Source organism: Columba livia, chromosome 1 (assembly GCF_036013475.1).
Source record: "Columba livia isolate bColLiv1 breed racing homer chromosome 1, bColLiv1.pat.W.v2, whole genome shotgun sequence".
NCBI lineage: Eukaryota > Metazoa > Chordata > Aves > Columbiformes > Columbidae > Columba > Columba livia.
The window spans coordinates 99,682,628-99,704,420 of NC_088602.1; the positions used below are offsets into that span (position 1 = coordinate 99,682,628).

General features: G+C 48.6%; 1 protein-coding gene across 12 annotated transcripts in view; it reads left to right on the forward strand.

Annotated features, from left to right (window-relative positions):
* Positions 1-21,793, forward strand: part of BCOR (BCL6 corepressor) — an 82,269-nt gene that overhangs the window by 39,111 nt on the left and 21,365 nt on the right. For 4 of the 12 annotated variants that reach the window (XM_065070118.1, XM_065070127.1, XM_021286545.2 and 1 more), the window contains exons 2-8: positions 3,609-3,738; positions 5,222-5,300; positions 6,189-9,017; positions 9,714-9,767; positions 10,233-10,416; positions 18,310-18,591; positions 18,981-19,334. In XM_065070118.1, the coding sequence (XP_064926190.1) occupies positions 3,653-3,738; positions 5,222-5,300; positions 6,189-9,017; positions 9,714-9,767; positions 10,233-10,416; positions 18,310-18,591; positions 18,981-19,334 (3,868 nt within the window). In that variant the 5' untranslated portion in view covers positions 3,609-3,652. The remainder of the gene's footprint in view (positions 1-3,608; positions 3,739-5,221; positions 5,301-6,188; positions 9,018-9,713; positions 9,768-10,232; positions 10,417-18,309; positions 18,592-18,980; positions 19,335-21,793) is intronic. The other 8 variants (XM_065070154.1, XM_065070143.1, XM_065070176.1 and 5 more) reach the window with 5 other exon arrangements.

Here is a 21,793-nt window from a genome sequence, read left to right on the forward strand (position 1 = left end):
CTGTTGCTGGCTCTGTGGCTTGTGCAGTGGAAACTGGCGGGCTGCCAGGCGGAGCTCGGAGGTGGAAAAGAGTAAAGGCGCCAAAAGGGAACTCGTGCGCCGTTGCAATTCTCCTCCCGCCCCGCTTCCTGGCTCGCTGCAGCCGCCGGCCCCGCCGGGCTTCCGCCACTCCACACCCCCCCCCCCCCCCGCAGCCCCACCGCCGACTTTCACCTCTCACACTCGCTGCCGGCCACCCCAGGGCCGGGGGGCGAGAGGAGGCTGCCTCGGCCTGGGCGGCTCTGCCCTCCCCTTGCCTTTTCCCCGGAGGCACGGAGAAACGGCGTCTTCCTCCTTTTCCCCCCTCCCCGCCTTCCCGCGGGCATCGGGTTTTTCTCGTTTCCACGCCAGGAGCGTGTTAACAAAACTTTGCTGCTGCTGGCGTCAATGGCTGCCAAAAGTCTGTTGACGTTGCGAGGGAGACCCAAACGTTTCCCTTTTTAATCAGCTGCCCAAAACAGCGCGGTGTGTGTCTCTGCCTGCCTCTGCGGCGCGGGGCGCGGGCAGCGCGGGGCAGTGAGTGTTCCCGGCGCGGCTCGCCGGGGCCCCGCTCGGCACCACGCCGGGAGGCAGGTTAGTGCTTGCAGGGGCTTTTTCACAACTGGTTTCACACGGCGGCATCGCTGCGGAACCGCGTGTGCGTTGCGCGTCTCGCTCTCCCCCTCTCCCACTCCCTCCCTCCCTCCTCCGTGCATCACCGTCTATATTTAGCTGCAAATGGCTTTATCGGCCAGACACCTCCCGGAGGAAATGCCGTGCGCTCTCCGGCGGCCGAGCCCTGCTCCGCGCCACGCCGCGCCGCGCAGCGGGGGCGGCCGGGGAAGGGGAGGGGGGCTGCGGCGCCCTGGGGCGCGCTGACAGTGGCGGGGCGGGGGGGGGTGCGTGGTGGCCCGGCGGGTGACGGGGAGGGAGGGGGAGACGTGTCCTCGGTTTCCTCTGTGCACTGGGGCGCTCAGCCCGTCGTCGGGGTTGCATAACGGAGCTGGCTGTGCCCGCCCCCGCGGAAGCTGGGCATAAATAGGAACGGTGCTCTTTCGCCCTGCGTCCCCGGTCCTCCCCCCGCACTATTCCCGCAGCGCTGAGGGCTTGCGGAGCTGCCGGCGTTTGCCCGAGCTGCTGGCGTTCCGTGAGAGCCGCTGGCCCCGACGGGTGGCTACTTGCGGGAAGAGAGAGAAGGGGAGGAAGGGGCGTGCGAAGAGTTAAAAGTCTTGCTGCTTGTTGCAATGAAATTATGGCTGGCAGTGGCGCCGCTGCTCGTTCAGCAGACCTCCACTTTTAAACAGTTCACAAGAAGTTCATCAGGGCGGCGATTGTAACTGCACACACACGTGCCTCCGGGGCAGTGAGCGCCCAAGGGCAGCTTTTGGGGAAGGGGGTGGCAGTTGGCAGCTGGCAGCTGTTGGGAGTATGGGCTCTGACCCGCTTGGGTGGGCCCTGGGGCACCCACCGCCTCCCCACATCCTGCACCCTGGCAGGCTTTGCCCTGCTCTGGCGGTGACGGTGGGACGTGGGGCCTCCAGATTACCCGCTGCGGCTGGGCAAGCTCTTGGCCTCCCGTGCAACTTCAGTGTTTTGCTATCTGCACATGTCAGGGGATTGACGGGTTCTAATTTGGGCACTGCACCTTATCTTAATTATACACTTCCACTGGAGAAACCAGACGGGTGCAGGCGGCCTCTCGGAGCAGCGAGGAGCGGGATGGATTGGCCTCATGTGCCCCCAAAGGAAAGCGGGGAGCGGGGCCATGCACTGCCAAGGCCCATCTCCTCCAAGCCAGCATCTGTCCCTCACGGATGAGGCAGCGCACGGGGCGGCTACTAACCTTATGTAGAACCCTAAATCACTCTCTCCGTGCTGCTGCTGCCTCTATTGAAAACATTACGAGCGGCACATCTGGAAAACAGTAAATCTGTCCAGAAACCGTCTTTGCAGCGAAATAACTCCTTTTGAATGATAGCGTGGTATCTATTCTCTGCGGATTGTTGTTTCCTTGCAGCGATTTTTTGTGGACTTCATTAGGGAAAGCTAACCGTTCTGGAGAGAGGAGGGTCAACACGCCGTTTCATTAATATGCATTTGTTCCAGACGTGGAGTTTTCCACAAAAGGCCTCTTTGAGGGGAGAAAAAAGTGTTGGGGAACAAGGGTTTCCTGCCGTTTCAGTGCTTAAACCTCTCTGAACGTGTGTGAAGTATTGTGTTGAAGGCCCGATCTGGGCTTCTTCCCCATTAAATGCCAAAGTGATCATTTGCATATTTTGTAGCCTGACAAAGGAAATGAGTTTGCTGGGGAAGCATGGATGCTTTGGGAGACGTTAGGCATTAAACTCCCAGTGGTCAGTCGCCCGTTACTGGCTTGTGTGTGTGTGTGTGTGTAAAAGGAGTATCATGCCTCCTGCTTAAAGGCTTCTATTTTTGTGAGAGAGGAAGAGCTGAGGGATATCCTGTGCATTAAAGGCTCCCCCTACTTATTAACCCAGCATTTAGCAGCAGGATGCAGGCTGAAGCTCAGTCAAAAGAAACGACTCAACCTCCAAAGAGCAATTAAAATCTTGCACTGGAATAAATCATGCACCGCGATAATCCTGTTAATAAAACGCAGCTTGTCCTGACGCTTCACTCATGCAGCAAACTAGAATTTAATGCGAGTGGAGGTGGCGTTAGGCAAGGTAGAGGGGAGGAAAACCCTTTCCCCATCCACCACTGGGTGCAAAAATGTGGTTACCTTTCACCTGCCACTCCGGCTGCACACAGTGCCGATCCTCTTGGACTGCTAATACTTCTCCAGCGAGCCCGCTAATGATTTCTTTCCCTGGAGTGAACAGGCATCATTGAATTACTGAAAGCGCTCGCAGCAGCAGCAGCAGCCCTGATGCAGAAGCCACCAGGGCTCGGTGCTTAATCAAATCAAGGGGTGGGGAGCTCGCCAACCCACTTACTATTTTTAACCCCTTTCTCCAAGTTAGTCATGTGCAGATGCTAAAGGGGAGTTTTTTATTTAGATCCCTTCTGTAGCAGCGTCTCTTCGGTTTTAAGTCCTTGTGTGAAAGCTTTATCAGCAATCAGTGTAGCTAATACGCACAGTATGTGGCTGTTCTTGCTCCTGTTCCTGCTCCTGTGCGTTCCTAATGCAGGGCTTTTGTGAGCACCTGTGGGTAGTTTTGCACGTTCCCCCAACCCATGGGGTCTCCCTCCTTGGTTCAGCGTACGTGAGATGAAGGTTTGGGGATTGGTGTATACTTGGCTGGCTGAGTCATTTCTTGTTCAAATGAAATGCAGTGGAGAAACTTTTATTTGTCGATAGCCTGGAATGATTCTTAATTTTCTGGATGTGTGCTGGGGAAAAGATCCATCTCCTCTGACCTATAAATGCCCTCAATTTGCTCCTTTATTGCAGGGTATCTCCCTTAGCGGTTAACGTAGGCAGCTCACTCCCCGCACCAATCCTGCATTCATTATTAATTACCCGGAGGGAGGCTGGCTGCTCCGCCGTGATGTTTGCACTTCCTCCTAGACAAATCTGCTCAACTTTTTTTTTTGTTGTTTTTTTTTTATTTTTTTATTTTTAATAGAATATAAAACTGTGAAGAAAAGCGTCAATTTTTAAGAAGACGTCATGCTTTCTGCAACTCCCCTGTATGGCAACGTTCATAGCTGGATGAGCAATGAAAGGGTCCGCATGTGTGGAATTAATGAAGACAGGTAAATATTTAAGCTTCTGGCAAGTTAAACCACACTGTAATTCTGCAGCGTGAGGTCTCAGAGTTCGCTCGCTTCCCTAATGCGAGAGTAGGTAGCTGCTGCCTTGCATTGAGATCAGCCTGGCTTGGAGGGGGGCGGGGGGAGAAACAAGACGTGCCTGAGAGCGGTAGAGCAGCCGCTGATTTACTATTTAACAGGCAACCTGGGTCAGTGAAGTGGGGACGCCCTTTAAAGAGATTACTCCCCAAAGCAGCCTTTAAATGCGCTTTTACAATTAATTTATTATTCGTATTTGTGAAGGGGAATTAAACCAAATAGTGCACGCGTTCTTGCGGTGATTCTGTACGGCAGAGGAGCTCCTGCCTGCGACTTGGCATTCCCTGCCTTTGGACCAATGGATTGTCCTATGAAATAGGAACAGCGGCCTTTCTGTCTCCCACAAGTCAACTTCTTTTCCTCCCCACATTTTTTCCTGTTGAATGTAATTAATTCAATGATTAAAATTACAGTCTTTAGTAATTTTCAATGGAGTGATGCACCGCGCACTGGCCATTGTCCTCTTCCCTTAAACTGCAGCTTTTTAAAAAGCAAAATGTCACTGAACAGAAGGTGCAGGTATGCCTGTGGTTCTCTGTGCCAATTTTGAGGGGTTTTAGTGTTTTCCTGTCTTATCTTTGAGCCTGTGTTCTCACTGTTGTGTGAAAAGCCTGTGAGAAGCTGGGAAAGTTTTTGGTCTTGCAGGGAAAAACTATTTGCGAGCATAAACTGGAGGAAAATGGCCAGCCGTCTCACTCTGCCTTCCTCTCAGTTATTTAGGCATAATATTTTTACCTGCTACTTGCAGAAAGGCGAATCTTTGAAAAATGAATAAACAAATACATTAAAATGGCATTTCTGCTTGAAGGTGATGATGTGCCTTTAAGCACTTTGATTGAAAGGGGTTCTTTTGGATAATGCTGAAACTTTCCTTCTGCTGCACATCAGCGATTTTTATCCCTGGGATTTGAAATTTGGCACTAAGGTATATTCTTTATCAGTGCTTTCTGTGATAACAAGTCCCAGTGCTGCAACACTGGTATGGCACAGATGTGCAGCTCCTTCTTTAGCATGGAACAGCTGACATTCATATGATATTAGCGTGTGTGTTCTAATTTTCTCTTCAGCAGCGTTTATGGATGGTACATGAACGGAGTATGTTTAAAATGGCATGTTCTCTCCTTGGAAAAAGAAAAGGGCAAGGCTTTGACAAAAATGACTTGTGTTGGAAGAGGCTGTTCTGAGGTGTGCTTGGTGTGTTTTTGTTGTCAAAACCCTTTATACCTGTTTCATATGGTCCTTAGAGGAAGGGGCTGTGCATTAGTACACAGCATTATAAATATGGTATGTGGGTCTTTTCTAGGAGAATCAAAACATGGAGGTGATATAGTCTTGTACTGATCTGGGATGTGCAGGATGTTCTCAGTAAGCTTTTGTTTCTTAATAGGAAAATTCCCGTTAATGATGGCGATGCACCGAAAAGCAGACTGGAGCTGAGGGAAGAAAATCACCTGAATCACAGTGTGGTAAGAAGTTTACAGCTTCATGCTGCAGCTGAATCTGTGCCTGTCCTTCCCACCCCCAGGTGTTATTACATGATCGATTTGGAGAAGTTATTAAAATAACTTTCTCTTGCACCTCTAGGCGGGCTTAGGCATGTACCAGTTGTTTCCGTGAAACAGTCAAGTGGGATTTTGTTTATTTATCTCATTAATCTCTTGATGCTGACTTCCTTGAGTTTGTTGTTGTATGACATTGTATTTTTACTTCTGGTCTGTTATGAATAATGTCGTGCAGCACACCCGCATGTCTAACATTAAGTAATAGTTCATGTAAGTGTTAAGTACGTCAACACTGCAGCGAAGTTGGTGGTTTTCTCCTTCTGTGAGCATATGTGGGGAGTGGTGAGTGGGGAAGAAATGTGGCAGTGGACTTTTCTTTGTGCTGCAACCTGGGCCTGTGAATCGTGTGGTGGTGATGAGCCCCAGAGCAGAGCCGTGGTGGAGAGAGAGGTCCTGGAGGAGGAGAGGTGCTCTATCCTCCCTGCTCTCGGTGCCACCAGCCCACATGCTCTTGCTTTGGTGGACCTGGGGCTGAGGAGCTGGTTGCCACATGGGAGCGATGCCACTGGGCATCGTCTCCAGGCCGCTTCTGGCTGCTTGAACATCCTCATGCCTTTGCTTCTAACTGGTGGATTTTGGGTGTGAAGAGATTTGTATTGATGTTAGTGGTGATACATATTGCTCTGCAGGTTCCCATTCTAACATTCTCCAGTGTGATCAGCCTCCAAGTTTTCCCAAGAAACAAGGTGTTTGCATTGGCATTGTTTTTCTTCTAAATGCTGGCATGTCTGTAGTTTGAGCGGTAGTTGTTGTAGCGAAATGTGAAAGTAACGTACTTCTTGTTCTGTAAAGGTGGATGCGACTACAGCACATCGCATTGACAGTCTCGCAGCTCTGAGTATGGACAGGTCTGGACTCATGCGAGAAGGACTCAGAGTCCCCAGTAGCATTGTCTATTCCAGCTTGTGCGGACTTGGCTCGGAAAAATCACGGGATGCTACGAGTTCAATAGCTGGGCTTGGATTTACTCCTGAAAGAAATCCAGAGATACAGTTTAAGTCTAATCCCCCTGAAGTGGTAGAAAACACGCCTGTTTCTGGAAAAGCCCCCAATGGCTTCAGCGGTATATACAAAACACCACCTGGAATACAAAAAACCTCTGTTCCGACGGGAGAGACGCTGGGTTTGGACCGAGCTGCGGGTGACAAGCAGAGTCCTCTTGCTGTCAATGGTGCTAGTTACCTAAGGCTCCCCTGGGTAAACCCTTATATGGAGGGTGCGACACCCACCATATATCCTTTCCTTGACTCACCAAATAAGTATTCATTGAACATGTACAAGGCATTGCTACCTCAGCAGTCCACCTACAGCTTACCGCAGCACCTGGCTTACTCGCCTGTATGTACAAACGGTGAACGTTTTTTATACCTGCCTCCCTCCCACTATGTTGCCCCCCACATCCCTTCATCGCTGGCATCGCCCATGAGGCTCTCGACTGCTTCGGCTTCACCAGCGATCCCGCCTTTGGTGCACTGTCCGGATAAGAGCTTGCCGTGGAAGATGGGAGTCAGCCCCGGCACCCCTGTCGATGCACACGCTTACCCACACATCCAGAGCAGCAAGCAGCCCCGGGTCCCCGCTGCCAAGCCGGCCCCCACCAACATGCCAACGGACCCCGCGCTCCTGTTGCCGCACTCGCCCCGGCCGTCCCCCCGCCTCCCCCTGCCCGCCCAGGTAGGGGACTCCTATGCCGATTTCCACAAACACTTCCCCAGGATCACCACCTCTCCCTCCTCTGCCATTACCCTCCCTAAGCCCTACGTGAACGTCGGTGGCGAATTTCCACCCTCCCGTCTCCCCAACGGGAAGCTTCCCAAAGGCAGCGATGCTGGGGAGGCACCTCAACCAGCCACCCCCCACACGCGGAAAGTTGGCCACGACCGGAAAGATGGCAGGTCTCCCCCGCTCCTGGAAAAACAGACCCCGACCAAAGATGTCACTGACAAACCGCTGGACCTTTCGGCAAAAGTCGTTGATGCAGAGACCGCCAGCAAGTCAGACCACAGCAAGAAAATGACGCCGACGGTGCTGGTGCACGGCAGGGCGGGAGGGGGGACGCACTTGTCCGGCAGCGACATCGTTCAGAAAGAAACCATTTCTCCTGGGAATGGGTGCCCCATATACAGGCCTGAAATTATCAGCACGGCGCCCTCCTCGTGGATCGTTCCTGGTCCCAGCCCCGGTGAGGAGAGCGGGAAGAGTGTCCAGCTGAAAAACAAGGCGCTGGACTGGGTGATTCCGCAGCAACGGAGCTCCTCCTGCCCCAGAATGGGTGGCACGGAAACGGTTGTCGGGAGCGTTTCCGGAACAGTGTCGGCAGGAGGGCGACCAGCATCGGCGTCGCCGGCTCCCAACGCCAACGTGGACTGCGCCAAGACGGCCAGGAGCTCTGCGGAGAGCACTGCCTCGGTCATACAGCACGTTGGGCAGCCCGTTGCCACCCCTGCGAAACACAGCAATAAGGTGGTCAAATCCTGTGGCCAGGAAGCCAACTTCAAGGCGAGTGAGACTGCCCTGGCATCCGGCCCCATCTTCTTGCCACCCAACGAGGCATTTCGCTCCCCGCCTCTGCCCTACCCCAGGAGTTACCTCCCGTACCCGGTGCCGGAGGGGATAGCCATCAGCCCTCTCTCCCTCCACGGGAAAGGACACGTGTATCCTCACCCAGTCTTGCTGCCCAACGGGAGCCTCTACCCTGGTCACCTGGCTCCCAAACCTGGCCTCCCCTACAGCCTGCCGGCGGGGCGGGGGGAGTTCCTAACCTACCAGGACGCGCTGGGGGTGGGCATGGTGCACCCCATGCTCCTTCAGCATTCGGCTTTGGAGATCAATAAGGAGGAGAAGGCAGAAAGGAGGTCGCGGTCTCACGAGAGGGTCCGGTACGAGGACCCGGCTCTGCGAGGCAGGTTTCCGGAGCTCCTGGAAAGCAGCGGGAAGATGCATTTTGAAGTACCCAGCGACAAGACCATGAAATTGCACCAGAGCTCTGGCCACGGTAAAAACTCAGCCAAAAGTGACAAACACCTCTTCCCAGATCTTCTGCGAGACGAGCAAGAGGCTAAAAGTGAAGCAAACATAACGAAAGCTGGCTTTGCTACGGAAAGCAGTAATCAGGCTAATGACCCTACAAAGCACAAGATAGAGCAGGCGTCGCAGCACAGAGATTTTATTGTAATGAGAGAGGAGTTTGGAAGAAATAATGATCTTCATGAAACCTATAATTTCAAGCAAGCCCAGAGTTCATCAGTGTTTGGCTTAAGGAAAGAAGATTTATCTGTGAGCCAGCCTAAAGAGAGAGTGGCGGTCCAGCCTTCGCCCGCTTTCTTGGAAAGTGCTCACGAGAGTGATGCTCCGGCTCTGGCTTTTGGCAAGGTGCAGGAGGACGCGAAGCCATTCTGCATGGGGACCGCACCGCCGAGCATCGACGCCAACCAGACCTATACCAAAGACGGAGCTGAGGATGCGGAATCTGCTGATGGCAAAGTATTGAAACCCAAGCCGTCTAAGTTGGCCAAGAGGATTGCAAACTCTGCCGGTTATGTAGGTGACCGGTTCAAGTGTGTGACGACCGAACTGTACGCAGACTCCAGCCAGCTCAGCCGGGAGCAGCGGGCGTTGCAGGTGAGTCCGCGCGGTCCAATGACCGCCGCGCTTTTTGTTGTTATTTCTCTGTTGAAAGTCACAGTCAAGTTTAAAAAGTTGAGAGAAGCAGCGCAGGTGGGGAAATCAGAAATTTTTTTGTTAGGGTGTACTCACCAGAAGTGGTTTTAAATAGCAAAGTAGGTTTGTTACTGAGAGCGAAGTGATGTAAAGAATAGTAGTATGGTTTTTACATATGTACATGCTAGTAAGCTTTAAAGGGCTTTTAGTAAGATCTGATAAGAATGTTAATGTATGTGTGAAATGTTTGTGCAGTTTCGGAGGGGAGTCAGACAGGCATGCATGTTACCTTGTCTCTAGCGATGGCTGTGATTTCTCAGCTGACCTACAGTGCCAGCGAGCAAAGCGCACCCAGGAGTGGTGATTAATATACCAAATGTGCAGTTTGATGGAGAGGAGTCGCAGCCATGCGTTAGCGGGTCTCAGGCAACCTTTGTGCTAAGCGAACATGTAGAAAAGAGTAGGAGCGGTATTGAGGTTGATGCTGAGGGATGACAGACAGATATTGTATTGAAATATCCTTAAGGTATTTTACTTTTAATGAAGGGATGAGTTAAGCCAAATTGTTTTGCATTGTTAGAAAAGAATTGGTTTATGCTTATAAAAATGGATGAAATTATCTAAATGATCCATTGAGTGCCCATTTTAATTACATAGATGGAAGGATTACAAGAGGACAGTATTTTATGTCTACCTGCTGCTTACTGTGAGGTCAGTTCTTCAAATTTTTATTACTAGACTCTTACATAAACCTTTGAGTTAAATTTCATTTTCAAATACACAAAGGGAAGTTTGTGGGCCATGGTCGTCTCTATTCATTGTATGGTTTTGTGTTTGTTTTTTGTGGGTTTTTTTTTGTTTTTTCTTTTTTCCCCCCCTTTTTGTTTTTGTCTCTTTTTACCTCCAAAATGGAATGTTTTTGTTTTATATACAACATACATTTATATACATACCTTACATATATACGCTTATGTATGAAAGAATTGTGTGGCTATTTGCATATAGATGCTAGAACACTGTTTTGCAAGTCAGGTGTATTAAACTCTTACCCTAGCTGTCTATCTGAAACCTTGGTTTTGAGCTGATTTTCCTTTGGAAATGCTTTCATATAAGGTAAGGTAAATGAAGTAGCTTTTATTGCAAGACTTTTTTTTTTCATATCAATTCTCTTTCTAGCGTGCAATGATGCGCTTCTCAGAGTTGGAGATGAAAGAGAGAGAAGGCCAAACAGCTACCAAAGACTCAGAGGTCTGCAGATTCAGCCAGGCAGACTGGGAAAACTTGAAAGGAAACGGTGAAAAGAAGCCAAAGTCTGTCGCTCTGGAAGATGCCATTGCCGACCAAAATGACAATGACAGATGTAAGCGAATTTAGATGGCTTTTTGAAGCGTGTACGTGTCTCTGTGCCACGGCAGCTTGCAGTAAAGCTGTGCAGGCAGTGTAATCTTTGTGTTCTCGCAGTGATGCTGGTTACAGTCACTGACCTTGGCCTCTGCGGGTATGGAACTACCATGGCTGGTGCTCTCCATGCTTGTTTTGGAGTCTGGAAGTTACTGGTTATGGTTGTACTCACTTTTCAGGAGATAGTTAACTGTCACCAAAGTTACTGTCCTAAAGAGATTGTCCATTTAATTGATGAAGTACCACATCAGCCAGTGAAAGCAGAGGTCTAAGGTTCTGTTTCAAAAGCAGAAAGGAGATGGGGGAAGAGTGAGAGGCAACAAGGAGTGCAGCTTCCCGAGGGTGCTGTAGCGCTGGGAAATGCCAATAGTGCAGCTTCCAGGGAAAGCAGGGATGGAGGACAGGAGGGTGATGGGGAGCAGGAAAGGGCATCATCTGCCAGGCTGTCTTGTCTATAAAGGCTGGATATAAAACTCCAAACTATGAGAAATTAGTTTGCCTGGGTGTCTTATCGCTGCAGTGGCCGGGGAGCATTGGTTTGTGTGGCTGGCTGGCACAGGTCCTTGCCGGCAAGCGGGGGGATATGAAATTCCCCATGGGGCCAGCAGGGCTGGCTACTCCCTCTAGGTTGCTGCAAGATATAGGAGGACTGTGGAAAGTGTGTGCTAGCAGCACTGTCCTGAAAGCAAGACAAACTTAAAAAAAAATTGTATCAGTTATGATTTTTGACTGTACGCAAGTTTGTTTTGTTTTGTTTTAAACTCATGGTAAGCATCTGGCTTCGATCCATTTTCCCGATTTTTTAAAAATTTTACCTATATAATTAAAGAATGGATCAGTTCTTCTTGCTGCTACTTTGTTTTTAACAACTCAGAAAAAAAATCTATGCCCAAAGTATTGCAAAACAAGGGGAAACAGACTGCAGACTGCATTGTGTGTGTGCGTGTGCATTGTGTAACTCGGTGGTTAAGTGTGCTCTTCTGGAGGTTGAGATTCATGAGTAGGGCTAGTAGAAAATTTCATTCAGGCAATTTAATAACTTTGAATTATTGTTCTGGTCTTTGGTTAATGCTTTTGGCAGAGAGCATGCTGGTCAATCGTACTTGCTCGGTTCCTCACCTAAATCAAGTTACTGTGTTATTGCTGTCACTGCAACAGCAGCCTCAACAAAAATCGGCCTGGCAAAATAGCAAAGGAAAGTTTTAATTGTGGAAGTGGAGAGTGTGCCGGGGTGGGGAGAGGCAGACTGAGCCCCTGGAAGATGAGTGAGGCTTTCCCTTCTCCAGCCTGTATTGAGGTGGCTTCAGGGAGGAGGGCACTGCTGCTTTTCAGTCCCCCTGCTAAAGGCGAAAGTTTGGCAGGCTGCTGCCCCAGCTCTCCCCTTTACAGCCCCCCTTGCTCCTCAAGAGGGCTCAGGGTGCCCTGGTGATGCCCTCTGTTAAATCCCACTCTGGGTGTGCTGGGAAGTGTAAAGAACAGCAGCGGGGTCCTGGCAGCTTGTTCTGGCAAGATGGGTCTGAGGTGAGAGGGGAATGGTGGTCTGTGGGGTCAGGGATGGGCACAGAGGAGGGAGGCAGAGCCTACTTTGAGGTGGGGGAATGCTGCTGGGGGGATCACTACGGGGAGGAAGATCATGAGAGCATCGTTGGTTGGTGAAACATCCACCCCTCCCATCCTTGCAAAAGGCTGATGATATGGTGTGTCCTTAAATTCATCATTTAGTGAGGTCTCTGGCACTTGAATCTGCTGGCTAAAATGTCTTGAAGGCTATTAAATAACTGTTGGAAGCAGGGAAAGTATGTTCCATCTTATATTAGTTTGTTCCTCTCCTCTTCTAATTAGCTCTGACTTGACAGGCTATTTCAGAGTTTGGCTGAATGTCTAAACTCCTAAAAGTGCAGATCCCTTCTGCTGAGGGAGCTCCTCTCCTGTATGCATGCCTGTACAACAGCAAATACTTACCCATACAGATTCAGATCTCAGTAAAGGTTTTTTATCGTGGTGGTTCACCTCCTGCCCCTCGGGATAGCAGCTGATAAATCAGGAAACCAAGTTGTACGCTTCTTGAATGCTTCTGGTGTAGTGGCTTGGGCTCTGGCGGGGCTTGAGCTGCCAGTGGTCTTGATGCATCTCTCGCCGAGCAACTGGCAAAGGGGTGATGTGCTTTGCCTGCTCTTCCCCTTTGTTTTTCACCAGCGAGAGCCAGGGCTACTTATCTTTTGCCTTCCCTTTCCCCGCAATTTCTAGCCACGCTGTTGGTGCGTTTGGCTGTAAAACTCTCGAACGGGAACTAAGCTGCTCGGTTGCAACCTCTTCCGTTTTCCTTTTTGCCTCCTGCACGAGATCTTGCTGCTGAAAAGATGCTTCACCTCATTTTACGTAGCATTCATCCAGCCCTGACTACAAGCAAAGCAGTTTGTTTTTAAGTGTGTGAGCGGGGAATTTAGGAGCAAAACCCGCGAGCTGTTAGGCACGACCCCTGCTGTGAGTGCTTCACCTGCTCGGTGTCAGCGGGGAAGAGGAAAACCACAAGCGAAACCGTGATTGTGGCACGGATCTGGCTTGCAAGGCTCCTCCGCCGCTGCCTCGGTGCAGCTACAGCCCTGCCTGCCGGGGGTGCAGGAGCTGATGGGGCCGTAGCAGCTGTTCGCCCCCCTGGATCCTCTAAATCTACCAGTGTGATGACAGCAGCAACAACAAAAGGCTAAATCACACAGGCAGGTGATGCTTACAGAGGGATGGGGTAGAAACTCGCTTTTTTTAGCTTGCTCATTTTCCTACTTTTATAGCGTCTGTATGGACTTTATTTTGAGCAAATGAAGGCAAAATATCAGATTCCTTGAACTTTTCCTCTGACTTGCTCATGTATGGCTTTCCCATACCGAGAACCTTCTTAAGCTTCATCGTGCCTCCTGGAAAAGAGAAAAAAAGGTGGTGATGGTGTTTGGTGTTTTTTTTAAAAAAAAATTTATTTATTTATTTATTTATTTTAAGGCCTCATTTAAGGGAGGTAGCTGTGTTAGCTAATTAATGAGCAGTTAAAGCTAAGGAGTAAAGTAGAAGTGCTTTAATTCTCTCCCATCTTGTTTAGGTTTTGCCGGGTGTTCTGAGAGCAGCCACGAAGCTGCTTTGTTGCCAAGGTGACTTGTAAATGTTGCTGAGGCGATGCTGCTCCGGTGCATTTCCATAGCACAAACATGATAAATTATGGGATGCATATGTCATGAGTCATAGGATTGTTCAGAGATCAGGTGATTTGAGCTATTGGCATGGACACGAGCATCAATACAGACATGTGATGATCGCATGTCGGTTTGTAACAAAGCTCTTCTAGCGGTATTGAAAAATCATACCGAAGTGTGAAAGATTGAATAAATTCTACAAGCTGTGAATTTCTTGTTTGAGGAACATAGTTACCTGTTTATCTAATTTTATAGGAGGAAGAGACTGCCCGTTTAAACCTTAGCTGGGAAAAATAAAACCTCATATGTTAAAAATGTGATCTTAAGGCATGAGGTCATGGGGAAAAAGTTGAAGTGGTTTCTGTGTGTGAAAGTGTATGGTGTAATGTGCTGGAGACTTGAGAGCTGATGTTCAGCCTTGGACTAAGGTGCCGGTGTTTCTTTGCATGGTAATCTGCTGCTGGTAATCTGGGCTGTGTGTGTACCTGAACAAATTAAAGAAGGAGACAGTAAACATGTCCTTTGCCCTGGTCAGTTATTACCTTCCTGTGATGGGAGATAGTGCAAAAAGAAAAAAAGAAAGAAAAAACCAAAAGTCTGTGCCCGGAGAATGGCGATTGCTTGTCCGTGCAGCACAGTGGACTTGGGCAGAAGGAAACGAATGTGGAAGGCTCCCAAGGAAGGGGTAGTTGGAGGGAAAAATGAAATCAGCTGTGTTCCTTCTGCCCCATGGGATACTCAGAATTGGATGCAGAAGGTGACTTACGGAATATCTTGTTGTGATCTCTATGCTGAATACTGGGTTTTAGCATTTGGATAGTCATTAGTGTCCTCGGATGAGTAAAGGGTGACTTGCATAAGTGAGCACAGTGAGAGGTTGTTCCAGGGAAGAGGAAAGGCTGTTTTTAGCTGCCATGTTATTTGAACAAAAGAATTGCAGCTTAAACACTCAGATGTGTTTCCTTGTTTGCATCGTATGGGAGGACCTGCTCTCAAGCAGCTGACAGCAACAGGAAGATGGAAAAATGAAGGAAAGTTTTTTTGGGACAGCATGTTTGTGCATACATGTAACTGTTTCTTGTGAGATTGTAATCCATGCACTAAGGAGATACTGCTTCAGACAGAAATATGGGAAGAAGCATCTTCTTCTTTGTTTCTAGTTGAGTAGGACAGTGAGAAATGGTTTGGGTTGTCGGTGCTGGTTCTCACAGCTGATATGAGACTGGCAAATGCTGGAGGCTTGAGGAAGAAACACGTCTAGGAGTTTAGTCTCCTTACTCATAGAGGTGTGTTGCTATGAGAACTCAGCATTTATCCTGTGTTTCTGGCTACCTTGTCACTATTTGAATAATGATGATACAAAAACTCCAGGTATTTTGTTGTTTTCTTCCTCGGGCGGAGGAAAGGATGTCGTAGATACATGGTGGAGGGGGGAACAAAAGCAAATCAATTCTCCTTGTCCTTGTTGGGTGTGCACGATAATGCTTATGTTGCTGTGCCTCATGTTGACATTTATATCTTAATTTGGGGAGACATTGTGTCTGATCCAGGTTGCTTGCAAAACAGTTTGAGGACAGAGTGAAATCTGGTGGTAAAATATTAATAGAGCTTGCGCTCTGCGAGTCAGTTGCCACTGTGCCAAGGGGAGAAACCTCTGGGCGTGCGATGTGTCCGTGCAAGCTGTGTAGAGAGCCTGTGTCCCGAACGGCGACTGACCTTTGTTCTTTTGCGGTGAAGAGGCGGGGAGTGTCGGTGGCAGAGCAGATAGGCGAGGACGTGGCTGCCCGGCTTTGCCGGCGCTGTCCTCCCATGTCGATGCAGGATTATTACACAACCCGGATTAACGTGCGGAGATGTCGCTCCCCTAATGGTCTTAACCGCATCTAGCGGGACGGATTTCAGAGGCGCGTGTGCAGCAGGCAGTCCTCGAGAGGGATTTCTGGCTCGGCGGCCGAGGATACGTGGCTCTGGTCGCCTGAGGGTCCCTCTCGGATGTGACCGGAGAGCGGAGGCAAAGGTGTCACAGAGCTGTTGGCAGTGAGGGATTTTTGGATAAACTTTTTGGATAAGCTGTGTGCTGTTCTTCTCGGCACGCGGATTCCCAGAGAAACGCTGATGGTGATGAGCTGTTAGCGAGGTTACAGCAAATGTCTCTCCCCTCCTTTTTATTTTTCCATGCAGATGATCTGAGCGAGCGGCGCTCGGCATCCCTGTGCCAAGTTCTCTTGCAGATAGAGACAGAATTAATCTGTGGCGGGTCGCTTTCGGTGGTGGCAGGCTGGAATTAGTTTACTGTTTCCTGCAAGCCCCAAAGAATTAAGACCATCACCCCCCCTCTCTGCAGCCTGCTACTTCCTCTGACCCCGCAAAAGCTTCTCCGGGAATTGGTCAGGATGTGCCTGCCTTTTCTCAGGCCAGACAGTCTAAGGAGCAGGAAAGCTTGTCCCAATCTAGCAACTCTTCAGTCACTCCATGGTGTGTAGTTGCTGGCATGGCTGGAGACATGAAGGCTGTAAACAGTGGGAGTGTGGTGGAGAGAGCCCTTACCTGATCTCTTTGGGGAAAACGAGCGTATAAGTATAATGTTTCCTTATGTAAGGGGGAAAAATAGCAGATTGCATTAAAAATGTAAAATGAAATCCGATAGAAGCATTTCTGAAGTGATATTTAAAACGTGGCTAGTCCAGTATCTTTTGTTCTGTGTGAAACAGGACTGCCAGTGCTGTCATTATGGTTATAGGGTACAGCTGTTGGGCAGCATCTTCATGCCAGATGTGCAAGCTCGGGGTGTTGCCAGGTTTGTTCTGGTTTGGGGGACACTGGCAATTAAAGACAGTTATTGTAAGCTGAGATACCTGTTTTCTGGAATATGTGATCATTGCTGGCCAAAAGGTGTGTGACAAACTGTGTTTTAAAGTCTTGAAGGGAGCAGGTGTTGGCCAGCCGGCCTTGTGGAGGGGAGCACTGCCAAATAACAGAATGGCCCGAGCATCCCGCTTGCCTGGAAGAAGTCAGCTTTTGATTTGATTTTCTTGGCCAAACATCTTCTGCTGTTTTATAAAGCAGCCCTGCAGGCAGCTTCCCAAGCAGTGTAAAAATGATGATGTGGTGTCTTCTGGTGCTTGGATGTATGTCCAGAGCCCTATGTACTTCTTGGGGCCATATCTAAGTTGTGGTGAAGAAAAATCTCATCAGAGAGGTTTTCCCCATCCCCGCCTTCAGCCTTCCATTGCTGACAAGAGGTGTGTCAAGAACGGTGATGAAACCAGAGGTGTTGGCAGAGGTAGGAAGGTGCTCCCAGGATAAGGTGGGGTGCACCTGGGCTGCCCCTGGGGGCTGCCAGTGTCTGGATGCTGGTGTGGTGGGTCTTGGAGGGGACGTGAGGGGCGAGGGGCCTGCAAGGGAGCAATGCCTACCCTGGTGAGGAGGAAGAGCAGAAGTTGATGGCCAGGCTGTATGTGGGAGGAGACTGAGTAAGGATGGGGAGGAAAGGGGAATGGAGTCCAGGTAGGAAACCAGCAGATGTGTTTGCAGGAAGGGAAGTGGGAGAAGGAGGAAGGGCAAGGAGAGGAAAGAGGAAGCCGTGGGGAAGTAAGAGGGAGCATCGAGCCAGTTTGCCAAACAAGTGGCAGATGTGCAGAAAGAGTATATTGGTCAGTCAGGAGGGCTAAAATGCATGGGAAAACAATGTGTTTGTGAGAATTGTAAATAAGAAGCTGATGTCTCGGCTAGTTTAGTTAAACCCCAGAAAAAAACCCCTGTTCGGACGATGCTAAAGTGCCATTTTAAGTCAAGCATCCCTTTAAAATTACTTAAGCTCTCTCTAAATTTAGAGAGAACATTATTAGAGAGGGGGACCTGAAGTTAGGGCAAGCATAACAACATGGGTGTGTTTGTGGGTAGTTTGTCAGACTAGTTTCTGCTAGTCACTGCTCCTAGAAATACTCCCTGAAAAAAGCGAGGACTCTTTTGAAAGGGGGTGACAGAGATCATGTGAGGTAGAGTGACTGGCTGGTTACTTAAAGTGAGGAAGCCTTTTTATAACCTTGGATTCAAGTAGTGCTTTTTGCAAAATATCACAGCTATTCTTAGTGGTATTACCGTCTATGTGTGTGCGTGCTCCGTATCCCATTTATATCTACAGAAGAAGGGACAAATGCTTTTAAGTCAGACTCTGCAATTCGATGTGAGAAGTTAGGGAAGGATAGGAATTAGTGAAAGACTAATATTTTATTATCATCATAAGGTATTTCTGCAAAGAAAGTCATTGCAAAGTGAAGCCTGGATTACTACCTACCATGATTTTGGGGAGTGAGGTTGCTTTCTAAAAAGGGTCTGTGCTTTCAATATCAAAAGATGTTTCTTTATTTAAAAAAAGCGTATTGTGATGTTTCTATGGCTGTAAGTATTGTGAATGTTGTTCTTCTTAAATTGGTGTAAAAACCCCACAAAATACTGTGCTTTTGGGGGGTGCTGTGCTAGGAGAAAACTGCTGCCTTAGGCTGGCCAGAGACTTGTTCTGAAATAAGATTTTCTGTTTATTTGCATGCCTCATAAACCGTAAGTCATGGTGAAGATGACATTGGAGAGATCAGAGAGCATAACTTTCTCACAATGAATTGTTTTGTATTTATTAGGCCTTGTGGTGTTTGTTTGTTTTTTATTTTTAGGTAACTTTACTAGTACAGAAAACAACCAAGGTCACTTTCTTGAAACTCCTGAGGAAAAAAATCTCTCAAATGAGCAATGTTATTTAGAGAGACATTCTATATATGAAAAAGCAGAAGACCAGCCAACAGACGATATTGGCCAACATCCATGTCCACGTCTGGACAGGAAGCGTAAACACTCTGGTGAGAGAGTGCAAAATGATGGCAGCCAAAATGAAAACTTTGTGGATGAACTGCAGGATGAACTTGTATCAAAAGCAAAAAAGAAGAAGAACTCCAAAGGTAAGACAGCATTTTGCTTTGGTCTCTCTCAAGGAATGTCTTGTGAAAGGAACGTCCCTTTGCCTTAATGTGTTTCCATTTTTGAACTTGATAGTTACTAATGTGAGCACTGTCATTTCACTTAAAATTATATATATGTATATATATGTATGTATATATATGTGTATATATATATGTATATATAAAAATCTTGGCATATAAGGGTAAAGCACTAGTCGTTGGACACTGTAGCCACAGCAGTGCAAGTTACTGTAGTGCATGTAACCCTTAATGAGCAAACCTTTAAAATGTGGTGGTAAAGCTGAGACTATATGCCCCGAAAGTGAAATGTAGCTTTTGTTTTAAGTTGAGGGGGCTTTTTGATTAATTTTTAGTTATTTTTCCATTAGATGACTGGCCTGAGAGGGAAATGACAAACAATTCCTCTAACCACTTAGAAGAGCCCAATTGTAATGAGGTGACCAACCTGAAGGTGTGCATTGAATTAACAGGGCTCCATCCCAAAAAGCAGCGTCACCTGCAGCATCTTAGGGAACTATGGGAGCAGCAGGTGTCACCAGAGAGATCCCCGTCCGGCAAGTTGGGCCGGCAAAGCAGGAAAGATTTAGCTGAGGCTGTTCAGCCAGAGGCCACTGCAAAGGTCAAAGACTTCACAGAAGAAAGGCACACCAAGAAAAGGTCAGAGGCCAAAAGCAATAGAAGTTGGTCTGAAGAGTCCCTCAAAACAAGTGACAATGAACAAGGTATGCAGAGACTACTAGGGAAAACAGCCGGCTTTAGCATTTACAGTGACGCATGCTGCCACCGATGTTAAGGAATTGTCTAGAGCTTTTTTTTATTTTTATTTTTTTAATTATATTTCTGTAGATGTCCATTTGTATAAGGACTGACACCTCTTTAAGAATTGCACTGTAGCTCGTATTTGGCAGACAAGAAAACGTGTTCGTGTATGTGTGTGTAACTTTGTGTTTGTGCATGTGTGTGTGTGTGTTTTGGCTTTAAATTCTCTTTCATGGATAATGTGAAGATGAAGTTAATGTCTCTAGAGGAGAGCTGGGGGGCATACAAAGCGGGCATGCTTCTGGGCGAGGGAGGGAGCAAAGAGACTGCTAGTTGGCATAAGAGTGTTTAACCACACATAGCATTTGAGGGGCTGTGACCCTCTGAAACAGCATCAGTGCAGCTAGCAGCTCTTGATCTCGGGAACCCAACGCCTCCAGCACCCTCAGCACTGCTGGGTTTCCCTGTCTTTCCCAGGGCATATGCGCAAGAGCAAGGCTCATCCTCCTCTCAAAGATCATGCCTTGCTGCTTCGCCACGGGCATGTCCTATAAACCCTTGTGCTCTGCTCCCCACCCCCTTGGCAGAGGTCTTCCCAGTGTCTGTTTTCTAAGGGGTCACTTCCTCAAAGCACATCAGCTTTCCTTGACTTGTTTCTGGCTGCTTCTTTCCCCCTCACTCTGCTTCCTCCTTTTCCCTCCCTCTGCCTCTTTTCTACTCAGTCCCTATCCTGGGGAAGAACCCATGGAGGCAATCTGCCAAATTTTCCTTCAGATGGATGGGACATTCTTCTGTCCCCACTGTCCTCAGCCCCCAGGCGTTTTGTCTGCTCTGCTGCTTTTCCCCTTCCCTGTGACATATTCTGCCGTAGCTTGGTTGGAGGACGGGTGGGGAACAGCAGCACGCAGCCCACATGGCTGATCCCCCTCGTGCATCCCCTGCGTCTCGTTGTGCATCCCCATCTCCTCTGGGCACAGCAGGCAGCTCTGGTCTCCTCATTCAGCTTTTCAGGTAAAAGGTTGCAAATACTTCTGTTTCCTTCCTCTCCTCCTCTTTACTCCTCCAAGTCCTCTGCCTGGACTGTGTGTTTCTGGGAGAGGGAGCTCTGAGTTGGACATTTGGGCTCCTTCCTCCTTCACAGACCTGGAAGCTTCATCGGACTGGTAGACATTCATCCTCCAGCTGGCCTAACCTGTAGTTTAGCTGAGAACCCCTCAAAAGAGAGAAGAAGAATGAGGGGAGTGGATCTTCCCATGACATGGAAAGGACTCAGTCCAGGTCGTCCTATACCGGTGAGAGTTTTCCTGGGTAGCATTTCCAAAATGGTCACAGGCAAAAGTATCAGCTTCCCTTCTGTCCTAAAGCTCCTCACCGGTTTTTCCCCCTTTATCTGAGGGCAGAAAACCCCAAACTTTGATGCTTATTGTTGGGGAAGGTTCTCCAAAAGGATCTGTGGAGTAGGAGATCAAAACTTAGTTTAAAAGGAGCTTTGACTCTTCCTCCCTTGCTTCATGTGCTGCTTGGTGTGCATGGTATCAGCTCAAAAATCCCTGCCCATCACCTGCTCCCCTTTATACTTTCAGAAAGAGAAACCTTGTAGAGATTAAAAGAGGGTCGCTAACAAGAAACCACATTGTGTAAGGATGCTCTAGCTTTCCCCTGCAATGCCTCCCATGGCAGCCACAGGCTTCTCTAGCACATGACCTTGGAAAAGAAAAAGAAGTGGCTCGTGATTTATGCACCGTTCCCAAAGGCATTCAGATTCAGTCGCCCCATGGCTATGAAAAACCTCTTGGGTTTTGAAACCGCTATAATACCATAAACCTGACTAAATTGTGCCTTGCCGTTCATTGTGCAAAGGACTGGAGATTGTTCAGATCACTTTGCTCCTGCTCCTCCAGCCCCGTTGAAGTGTAAACCTGTAAATCTCGCATTAGGATGAGGACATTTTTCCTGTTTGGTGTGACAGAGCATCCTCAGTATGGCAGTCACAGGGGGATGGAAACTTGCAGCTTGTCTTTCTTGCCCAGGACTAGTCTTCAAACTTTTCCTAAACAAGCAGATGTTGTGAATATGAGAATATGCCTTGTCGCTGGCAGCTTTTTTTTTTCTCTGGGCCTGGGAACAGCTGTTCTTGGTACCCAAGCACTGCCTGTGAATGTGTCAGTCTGCTGCTGGAAAGCTGGTTGTATCCTAAGAAGGTCGAGGTCTGCCCCTGGACCCTTGAAGCCTTAGTCTAACAGCAGGATGGTTTGCCACCTGTGTCTGTAAATCTCTGGGAAGATGATGGGTGCTGACTTCTGGGCTTGTTTCTCCAGTTGTGTTCAAGCTGGGATTTTAGTGTAGGAGGAGTCATGTGTTGCACTGCAAGCCACCACTGGCCTGTCACCCCTCTGTCCCCTGGTGACCAAGCAGAGGCTGC